Source organism: Myotis davidii, unplaced genomic scaffold (assembly GCF_000327345.1).
Source record: "Myotis davidii unplaced genomic scaffold, ASM32734v1 scaffold509, whole genome shotgun sequence".
NCBI classification, from domain to species: Eukaryota; Metazoa; Chordata; class Mammalia; order Chiroptera; family Vespertilionidae; genus Myotis; species Myotis davidii.
In genome coordinates, this window is record NW_006382996.1 from 1104669 (window position 1) to 1116245 (window position 11577).

An 11577-nucleotide genomic window follows, 5' to 3' on the forward strand; every position below is an offset into this window, starting at 1 on the left:
TCAGTGCCTATTTGGCCCCACAGTGGGACCAGAAGGGACAGCCTTCACCTCACTGGCACATGCAGATACAGCACTTAGTGCTGGGCTAAGAATAGAATTTGCAGTCACCACAGCAGCAAGATCCCAGCTCAGAAGACTTGGATTGGCCCCTCCCCATAAGTACTGGGGTGGGGTGGGGAGATCTCTGCATGACCAGTACTGCAGATTTCAATTCTCAACACCAATGGCAACCTCTACACTCAATCAAATAAAAAGGAACCAAGATGTAAGGAAGCTGGGGCAAAGGGGTCCTCCAGTGAAATAAAGAAACTTCTATCTACCTACAACCTTATGGAGGGTAGGAGGGATGGGTGGGAAGTATACGCCTATGGTAGTACTTTTTTGCTGTAAGGAAGAAGTGAAGCATTGGGCTTCTCTCTGCTTCGAAGCATAAAGTACCTGAAACCCAGGCAAGATTATAGAGAGGTACTTGGCAGAGCCATGGTTCAGAGCAAATGATAAGCCAAATCCAGGAAAAGGCCTGATCCTGGCAATAACAAGTCCAGCTGGAATTAGATGTTTCTCTCTGGGGAACTAGATAAGTAAGCATTAAAACTCTCCGTGTCTCTACTTCCATCCTCAAGGACAGGAGGTAGCACAAGCATTCTGCCCTCTTTTCTGTTGAACAAATTAAAAGGGAAACACATACCAACCTTCAACCGCACCCTTACCCCCCACCCCATCCTCAGGGTGGCTTCTCCAACTTCTAAATACAGCTTCTCAGAAAGCGGACCCCTCACCTCTCTCATGGGTCCCACCTGATTATCAGAAGCCTTAGCCACCTGGCCACTCTCTGGCATAGCCAGAGAACAGGGAAGAGCAGGCTAAGATGAAAAAGCCAGTATCTTTTTCAATCTCTTCCAACCTTTAGTCAAGACTAAAAGAATTGCTTCCATTACCCCCTAGAACTTGTCCTTAGAAGCTTGATTTCCCTCCAGCAGCTGGAGTTCTGAGGATTCCCTCCCCCCCTCCCTCCCTCCCTCTCCCCCTGGCACAGAGCTGAGGTAGCCAGCCCAGAGGGGATCCAAATCTTGTTCCATTAACCTGCTCTAAAGGAACGATGCCCATTCCCATTCCAGGCCATGTGGCCCTCACACTCACTTTTCCCTTGCTGGGGGAAGTTCATGGGAGACCCGTTAGTGTAGAGGCCCTCCCCTGAGGAGGGGGAGGGTTTCAGTCCTGAGGCAGCAGGTGCAGGGGGAAGGCCAGTAAAGTTAAAATGGTCGTTGGCCTCCATTTCTGTAGGAGAAGAGAGAGGGGGAGGGAAAAACACTGGTGGTTAAACAAAGTTATGTCACTTGAAATTCTCTAAAGGGATTGCCATCCTTACTTCTATCTACTTACCCTTCTCCTACCGTAGAAACTAAAGGTAAAAGAGGAAAAAACATACTCCTAACCTGGACACTGACCATACGGAAATAGTCTTTTAAAGTCAGCCTTGTAGAGATAAAAAGAGTTAGTGAGAAAAACAAAGACACAAGCCTGCAGGAGTCTTTCCCCTGTGTTAAAATATATACATTTTTTATTGATTTCAGAGAGGAAGGAGGAGGGAGAGAAAGGAACATCAATGATGAGAGAATCTCCCGCATGTCCCCCACTGGGATGGAGCCCACAAACCCAGCATGTGCCCTGACTGGGAAGTGAATAGTGACCTCCAGTTCACAGGTCAATACTCAACCACTGAGCACACTGGTCAGGCTAGCCCTACCCTCTTCAGTCCCAGTTCAAGTTACCTTCTATGTTAGATATTAGCCTCCTATTGTAACATTTAACATTCTCCATCCTTTTGGTTTTTTTCCCTTCAAAGCAAGGCCAGAATCCTACAGGTTCTCAAAGCCATCTTATTTTTTTTTTTTAGTATATTTTTATTGATTTTTTTTTAATTGATTTCAGGGAGCCGAAACCGGTTTGGCTCAGTGGATAGTCTGCAACCTGGGCATGTGCCCTGACCAGAAATCGAACCCCCTGACCTCCTGGTTCAGGGTTGATGCTCAATCACTGAGCCCGCAGGCCTGGCTCAAAGCCACCTTTTTTATAGGAAGCCACAGAAATGGGGGTATTGGCTGAAAAGCATATTTGATATATATCCTTTGTTTTATTATTATAGTCGAGTTAAACAATTCTTTAATATTTTTTATTGATTTCAGAGAGAAAGAGAGGTGGGGAGAGAGATAGAAACATCAATGATGAGAGAGAATCATTGATCGGATGGCTGCCTCCCGCACACCCCCTTACAAGGGATCTAGCCTGAAACTGAGGCATGTGCCCTGAATGGGAATCAAACCATGACCTCCTGGTTCATAGGTCAACACCCAACCACTGAGCCACACCAGCTGGGCTCAAGTTAAACAATTTCCATGCTATCCTATCCAGAGTCCTCGATATCTGAAAAAGATAATACTGTTACCTTAGTAAAAGGATCTGAAAAGGAGAATACATTTCAGGAAAGGTGACCATAATGGCAAAATTCAAATCATCCAGCAACACTTCTTTTTTATCATGGGAAATACCATGTTCTCCAAGAATTCAGCTCAGAAGTGTCAGAGGTTAAATAAGAGGGTTGTCTAAAGGAATATTACTCTGTTATATCTACTATGGTTCATAACGTTCTGGTTTTGTGGCTTAAAGGTAAAAGGATACAGTTGGATATTTATATTTGTAAAGTACAGTGGCGCATTGGGATGCAGTAGTTAAAAAAGCTTTTCATTCTCTCCCGAATATGAGATATGCTCCTAGTGAAGCCCTTGATCAGAATAAATCTTTCTTTGATAGAGCAGAGAGAAGAGAAAGATAGGAAGCAGAAGCCAGAATTATTGGTAGTCTGACAAGACAATCAGATACTTATGATGTACCAGTAGTGCATTCTAATTTGATATGTGAGACATGATCTGTCTTGATACTGAAAAGCAGCTCCTTGGGTTACTATGTTTTTTTTAAAAAAGGGCACAAGAGCCATACCGGTTTGGCTCAGTGGACAGAGCGTTGGCCTGCGGACTCAAGGGTTCCAGGTTTGATCCCAGTCAAGGGCATGTACCTTGGTTGCGGGCACATCCCCAGTAGGAGGTGTGCAGGAGGCAGCTGATCAATGTTTCCCTCTCATCGATGTTTCTAACTCTCTATCCCTCTCCCTTCCTCTCTGTAAAAATCAATAAAATATTTAAAAAGGTTTGCTGCCTTTTTTTAAAAAGATAGAAACATAAATGATGAGAGAGAACCATTGATCGGCTGCCTCATGCACACCCCCTATTGGGGATCAAATCTGCAAACCGTGCCCTTGACCAGAATTGAACCCAGGATCCCTCAGTCTGCAGGCCAACTCTATCCACTGAGCCAAACCAGCTAGGGCAATAAAAATGTATTTTCAAATAGAAAAGGGTGAAGGAAGGAAGGAAGGAAGGAAGGAAGGAAGGAAGGAAGGAAGGAAGGAAGGAAGGAAGGAACTGGGTCTCTATAGACAAAGGTCTTAGGATCCCCCAGGATTTCCCTATAGTTAAAGGCCACTCCTCAGTAGTAAGGGATCTGAAAAGGAAACATCATGAGATTAATGATCCCTCTGAAATGAAAGACAACAAGGAGGAAAGTTCATTCCCTAATTCTCTAGGTTACAAAGCTTACATCACAGACCAAAGAGAATATTCATTTCAGAAGTCCTAGAAATGCTATGTCTGAAGAGCCAATCTCATCTGACCCCCACCATTCCCCTCCCTCAGTTTTATGCACAGTCACACCTCCCCTGGTGTGTTTCTGTGACACACACACCTTCTTTCCTATGTGCATTGGACTATATCCTCCCACTCAATGATCGGTCACATTTCATTTTTCCATTTTCTTTTTGAATCCATGAAGAAACTAGTGAGTGACCTTCTCCTCTCTGCTACTCTGGGAGAGCACAGCATTTCCTGTCTCATAAATTATATACTAATAAGAATAAATGGATGGCTCACAGAAATCAGATAAGTAAATGAAATGGGAAGTTACCTAGTGCCTGAAGTCTGTTTCCCCACTAGCCTCTATTGAAGGGGTCATCGGGACCACATTCATTTCATTTACAAGAGGCCTCCTAGAGACAAAATACCTTTGTGCTGTGCAGTGAGATCCGCACAACACAGTGGGCTCTAGGTTCAAATCCCAGCTCTACTACTACTAACTGTGTGACCTTGGACAAATCACTTAACGTTATTAAGCATCAATTTCATCATAAGACCTTTAGTACTCATCTCCAGAGCTTGTAAAGATTAAGTGAGAAAATCTATACAAAGGACCTAGCACACTGTCACCCGGAAAGTATTCAATAAATGTTAGCTGTTATTATTAGACAAAAAGAGTAAAGACTGCTTAACTTTAAAAAGATAATCATGGCCCTAACTGGTTTGGCTCAGTGGAGCGTCAGGCTGCGATTGAAGGGTCCCGGGTTCGATTCTGGTCAAGGGCATGTACCTTGGTTGCGGACACATCCCCAGTAGGGCGCGTGCAAGAGGCAGCTGATCAATGTTTCTCTCTCATCGATGTTTCTAACCTTCTATCCCTCTCCCTTCCTCTCTGTGAAAAATCAATAAAATATATTTTTTTTAAAAAAAAAGATAATCATGGCCCTAGCTGGCTTGGCTCAGTAGATAGAGCATCAGCCTACAGATGAAGGGTCCTGGCTTCAATTCCGGTCATGGGCACATGCCTGGGTTGTGGGCTCCATCCCTAGTGGGGGGCAGGCAAGAGGCAGCCAATCGATGATTCCCTCTCATCATTGGTGTTTCTATATCTCTCTCCCTCTCACTTCCCCTCTGATAACAATAAAAAATATATTTAAAAAAAGATAATCATGGCCAAAAGGTCAAAATATAACATAAATATAATTTAAACTGTTACCCAGCCAGACTTCCCTATAGGCAACTTGACACTTGATTTCAGATGTCACTTAAATATGGGATCACAGTATGGGAATGTAAAGAAAATGTGGACAGCTCCTTTCAGCAATAAACTGAGTTATTTCATTTTAACCTTGCTACCCAAGATGCTTTTCACAATAAAACCTGAAAATAAATTATGCCTTCCTATCTAGAACTAGTAAGGGCATCATCGCAAAGGAGAATGTCTCCCTTTGAACTAATAGGATTTTGGCCAAATGAAAAAAGAAATTAGTGCCCAATCCCCAGAATAGCAGACAGCTCTCATGACCAGGAAGTACAATCAGTCCAGTCTCCAGCCCAGTCCCAGTAGTATGTAAATGGATCTCTTAAGAACCTCTATACTTCATTTATATCAGTTAAGAGGTGGTACCCCTTAAGCTTGAAGTAGTAAAGTCCTGGACACATGGCCAAATAGGCTTCTCTTCTCTCAGTTGCAACTGACAAATTACTACTCTGTGGACCTGTGACATGGTTTAAACAGAAAAAAGCTGACAATGCACAAAGTGTTGAAATAAATATTACAGATTTCAACACTGCTGCAGGTGCCCTGACCAATCCTAAAACTCAGACCTCTGAGGCGACCCACTGAAAGGCAAGACACATTAACACCACCCAGCTAGACACTTTGGCAATCCCTAAAGCTCTTTGGTTTGTTCTTCCCATATAGTATAACAAAATTTCACACATAGGTTTCTAATTTTTTTTTTAAGGGGTGGAGATTTCAAATGTTTTACTTCACTAAACAGCAAAAGCAAATTTTTCTGTTTAGTAAGTAAATAACTCACACTAGTATGTTTTAGCTTTGTAATTGTGAATGTTACGAAGATTATTTCTCAATTATACATTTCTCTGGATTCATCCACCATACTCTGATACAGTAGTTTCCAATCAGGGATGACTAAATGTCCCTGAAGGGACATTTAGTAATGACAAAAGGTATATGTTACTGGCATCCAGTAAGTAGAAACTAGGGGTGCTTCTAATGACCCTGCCAATACACAAGACAGCCCACAACAAATAATCATGTGGCCCAAGATACCAATAGAGCCAATGCTGAAAAACCCTGCTCTAATATAAAAACTGTCTTATTCCCCACTCCTGGGGAAGTTTCAAAAGTTTCCATTATTCCCAGTTCCTGATGCTGCAAGCAAGGATGCTTTTACTTTTATATCTAAAAAACCCTTCCCTAGCCCTAGCTGATTTTGCTCAGTGGATAGAGCATTGGCCTGCAGACTGAATGGTCCCAGGTTCAATTCTGGTGAAGGGCACATGCCTGGGTTTTGGTCTTGATCCCCAGGAGGGGGCGTGCAGGAGGCAGCCAATCAATGATTCGCTCTCATCATTGATGCTTCTTTCTCTCTCCCCCTCTCCCTGAAAAATCAATAAAATATTGATATTGATTGGTTCGATTCCGGTCAAGGGCATGTACCTTGGTTGCGGGCACATCCCCGGTGGGGTGTGTGCAGGAGGCAGCTGATCGATGTTTCTCTCTCATCGATGTTTCTAACTGTCTATTCCTCTCCCTTCCTCTCTGTAAAAAAATCAATAAAATATATTTAAAAAAAAATAATAAAAAAACAAAAACAAAAAACAGTCCCTTCAAACTGTGACTCAGACTACAGCATGTACTGTATGAGGGTCATTCCCTAAAAAATGTCCTTTCCTTAACCCCCTTTCCAATTCAGGCTAGCAAGGCAGGAGGAAGATGATGAAAGAAGATTATACCAACGGGGGCTACTCCAAGGCAACTGCCATGTCCAGGCTGCTCAGGAGAACACAAAGATGACTGTTCTCTACCCTGATGGCTTCTAAACCAGTGGTTCTCAACCTGTGGGTCGCGACCCCTTTGGCGGTCGAACGACCCTGTCACAGGGGTCGCCTAAGACCATCCTGCATATCAGATATTTACATTATGATTCATAACAGTAGCAACATTACAGTTATGAAATAGCAACGAAAATAATTTTATGGTTGGGTCACAACATGAGGAACTGCATTTAAAGGGCCAGAAGGTTGAGAACCACAACGATGTAGTTTCTACAACACCCGTCAGATACTAAATCCTACCATTGTGCCTCCAGCACCTAATTTAGTGCTAAGTACATAAAAGAACTAAAGGAAATACATATCTGTTGAACCCACAGATAGAACAAATAAATAGGTATTTTCTGCCAGCTTACTCATCCAATTAAGGTTGTGATTTTTGCTCCTACTATTCTGAGAGAACCAGTAAGTTCAGCTTCATTCTTCATAAAGATAACAATTTCTAGAGGAAGAAAGGCCCAAATCCTAACTTATTTTAGACAGCTGTCCCCTGTAGAAAATAAGGCAAGGAAACAGAAATATTGAGAGTGTGAAAGGCAATAAATTTAAGCTCTAACTTAGTAAAATGTTCTGCTTGATTTAACTTAATACTCAAGGGACAGATAAGTTTTTAAATATCTGTTGATTGGATAAAGGAACCATTTAACAATCTAGGCTAGGTGTTCTGTCACAGCTCCGGTCACTTCACTGTCAAAGGACGAGAAATGCCTCTGAAATTGCAGGACACTAAATATCCCAGTCCACAGGTTGTAATAAGGTTATTTCTCTATTTCAGCTGATTGATTTTTAGGAAATTCAACTCAAACAGTTAAGAACTCCACCTTTCCTACAAGATGATCTTCTCCCCTCCTGCTCCCCCCGCAAAAAAAACCTGAGCTGAGCATGCAGGTTAAAGATTCCATTTGGGCCCTAGCAAGTTTGGCTTGATGGATAGAGCGTCGACCTGCAGACTGAAGGGTCCCGGGTTTGATTCTGGTCAAGGGCATGTGCCTTGGTTGTGGGCACATCCCCAGTAGGGGGTGTGCAGGAAGCAGCTGATCGATGCTTCTCTCTCATCAATGTTTCTAACTCTCTATCCCTCTCCCTTCCTTCTCTGTAAAAAATCAATTAAAAAAATACATTAAAAAGAAAAAGATTCCATTTGGAAGAGCCAATCCACCTGTTTCTTAAAAACCCTCCGTTTTTGCTAAGGTTATATTATCCTTTCAGTCTGTAAAATACCCTCTTAATTATTTTTTATAACTAGGAGGACAAAAGACTCAGTAACACAGTAACACAATTCTACTTTTATTGCCAGTGGCTCAATCTAAGGACAAACTCCAAAGCTCTTTAAAGCTTTTTGTTTTGCAGAATTTTAAAAATTTCAAAATTATGCAGACTAACAAGCTGGTGAAAAATGGTCCTCCTGACCCATGTGTAACTCTTGAGCTATGAGGTATATGAGGACATCCTTATCCCAAGAAACAAATCAGGAAGATTATTTACCCCAGGAAATACCTCAAAAGTTTTATACTTCACTCTATGTCCTAGGACCGTGGTCGGCAAACCACGGCTCTCGAGCCACATGTGGCTCTTTGGCCCTTGAGTGTGGCTCTTGCACAAAGTACCACATGCGGGCGCGCACGTACAGTGTGATTGAAACTTCGTGGCCCATGCGCAGAAGTCGGTATTTTGTGGAAGAGCTGGTATTCTGTGGAAGAGTCACACTCAGGGGGCCAAAGAGCCGCATGTGGCTCGCTAGCCACAGGTTGCCGACCACTGTCTAGGACAGTGATGGTGAACCTTTTGAGCTCGGCGTGTCAGCATTTTGAAAAACCCTAACTTAACTCTGGTGCTGTGTCACATATAGAAATTTTTTTATATTTACAACCATAGTAAAACAAAGACATATTTTTGATATTTATTTTGTATATTTAAATGCCATTTAACAAAGAAAAATCAACCAAAAAAATGAGTTCACATGACACCTCTGACACGCATGTCATGGGTTCGCCATCACTGGTCTAGGACATAAAAACTTTGAATACTGAACACATCTCACACAAAGTCAAACATCACATCAGTTATTAGAGTAACTTCCACACTATGTTAACAGTGAAAGAATATAGCAGACCACTTCAGAGGTGAGGTGATGAAAAAGGTCGACAGCAGCAAGACAGAGTAACCCTAAAAGCTTTTCTTCTCTCTTGGCAACACCTGATTCCAGAATCACAAGACTCCAAGATGAACCTCTCAGGGCATTCTAGATTTCTGACTGGCTCTGAGGTCAGCCCACATAGTTCTATCTATACCTCAATTTTTTTCCTTTAGAGAGAGAAAAGGGCGGAGGGGGGAGAGAATGTCAATATTAAGAAATATATTTCTTTTTTTAAAAAAATATATTTTATTAATTTTTGACAGAGAGCAAAGAATAGAGATAGCGAGGTGGGAACATCGATGAGAGACATCGATCAGCTGCCTCCTGCACATCTCCTACTGGGGATGTGCCCGCAACCCAGGTACATGCCCTTGACCGGAATCGAACCTAGGACCTTTCAGTCTGCAGGCCGACGCTCTATCCACTGAGCCAAACCAGTTTCGGCAGAAATATTTTTCTGATAGAAAAATGCATCCATTTTACAAGAGAGTCATGAAAAGTTTGTTTCATTCAGCTTTCTGATCAATCACGTATCAAATGAAGTCAGTATCTACTTTCTCAAAATCAACTATTTCTTTTAGAGTCCAAAGAAAGAAGTGGTCTTTCTCCCTCACTCTTTTAACCCCCCAACAGGGAAAATCAATGTACTATTCTGTCAGGTCCCAATTTAGATAAACAAAGGTTGAAGAAAGGGGAACTTAAAGTCAGTGTCAAATCAACCTATCAGAAAGCAACTCAAACCAACCAGTAAGCAGAGAGGCAAGAAAAAGGACAATGACATGGGACTTGTTTTTACTGTTGCAACCTCAACAGCCACAGTGAAAAAAGCATGATGCTATCTTAAAAGTGATGATGCTGCTATCACATAATCATATGTCTATCTGTTCATATCCTGGGCCTTTATTCTAGGAATCTACAATTCAGGTAGGAAGTTTGTGACTGGAAAATAATGAAAAGTTTATAAAGTGCCAAGCTTAAGCAGTTTTCAGTGTAGTCCAAATGATCTCAATCAACACCTCATCTCTCAAAATATAAAATCCTGTGGCCAACTGATCTCTAACCAAACCCAGTGTCTAACAAAGTGCCTATGGACACAGTACACAGTCCATCACTATGCTATATAGTAGAAATCTCCTGGAGTTATCAGGTGGGAGAAAGAGAAAATCTGCACACATGACTGCACAAAAACAGAGGAAAAGCTTACCACTCTCCAAGAAGGGTAATAACAGAGAAGATGTCGTTTATGAACTGAAGAGTAAGTCATATGACAGCTAACTCCCCTAATTAGTTGATTCTGCAAAAGGTAAACTCTCCAGCCCTGACGGGTTTGACTCAGTGGATAAAGTGTTGGCCTGCGGACTGAAGGGTCCCAGGTTTGACTCCGGTCAAGGGCATGTACCTTGGTTGCAGGCACAACCCAAGTGGGAGGTGTGCAGGAGGCAGCTGATCGATGTTTCTCTTACATGGATGTTTCTAACTCTCTCTCCCTCTCCCTTCCTCTCTGTGGAAAATCAATAAAATATATATTTTTTTAAAAAGGTAAACTCTCCAACACCCTGTCAACCAACAAGCTTCCCACAGAGACTATCCTTGGGCTAGACTGGAATCACCAGTGAGGAATAAGCCCACCATCCTCTCTTTGCAAATCAGTCTCTATCCCAACACACAAATCCCACGCACAGATCTCCCCGACTCCCTCCTCATTTTTACCTCTCAGAATCTACCCTTCACCTCAGAAGCTCACTTACTCAGGTGCTCTGCAATACATAAATTATCATGCTTAAGAATACATCAGGCAGAACTCAAAAAAGCCACTCCTCTCATGCCACAAAGACCAGAGGTGCTCCTGGCAGCTCTCTATGCTGAGGGAATTTGCATCACTAGTGTTCAAAGTGTAGCCCTGCTGGTGGATGACTGAGTTTGCTCCTCTATGACCTCCAGCTCAAGGAGAAAAAAATCAAAACAGGGAGACAGAGATGCTCTGGAGGGGGTATTGGGATCAGGGGATCAACTGCAGTGACTACTTACTTCCCAGTTGACAAATTAAGTTAAAAAAAAAAAAAAGTCGAACGAAAGGACTCTCACACCACATGGTTGGCAGGATCCAAGCTTGCCCAGAAGGCCTCAGAAAATGAAACCAAATCTGATTAAAATGGACATTTCAAAACAAGAGACGCAGCAGCAAACGCACAGCTGCCATTTCCCGGCCACATCCTGCGGGAGGCTGGGGGAGGGGCAGTTTGTGTACAGATGGAGGTGAAAGCCCCCCCCCTCACCCGCCCCCAACAAGGATGCAAATCTCTCCTCCAATAAAGCCTACAAAGGAGGCTGCTATTGGCACTGCTACCCCTGGAAACTGGGAGCAGCAGGAAAGAAAGGGGTGAGGCGGGACCATCTTTTTCCGCCACGGAAATGGGGATCCCCTGAGTGAGGGATCCCCCTTGGAAAGGACTCCCTCTTTATTCTTCCCTTCGGCCCCTGAGCGGAGCTCAAACCCGGACGCTTCAGCATCAGCCCCTCCAGCCCCGGTCCGGAGTGCGGGAGTCCCCCGGGACCCAGGCCCCGGCCCACGCAGCACCGCTCCAGAGAGGCCTCTCCTGCCGGCCACGCACACACGCCGCCCAGGGAGACACCCCGAGACCTCAGGGAACCCCATCTACCTTCGCTCGCCGC

The 11577-nt window shown here is 43.3% G+C and overlaps 1 protein-coding gene across 4 annotated transcripts in view; it reads right to left on the reverse strand.

The window, feature by feature from the left end:
• The window catches only part of BAZ2A (bromodomain adjacent to zinc finger domain 2A), a 35448-nt gene that overhangs the window by 18335 nt on the left and 5536 nt on the right, over positions 1 to 11577 (reverse strand). For all 4 annotated transcript variants that reach the window (XM_015557446.1, XM_006777884.2, XM_006777885.2 and 1 more), the window contains one exon: positions 1141 to 1278. In XM_015557446.1, coding sequence (XP_015412932.1) covers positions 1141 to 1278 — 138 coding nt within the window. The remainder of the gene's footprint in view (positions 1 to 1140; positions 1279 to 11577) is intronic.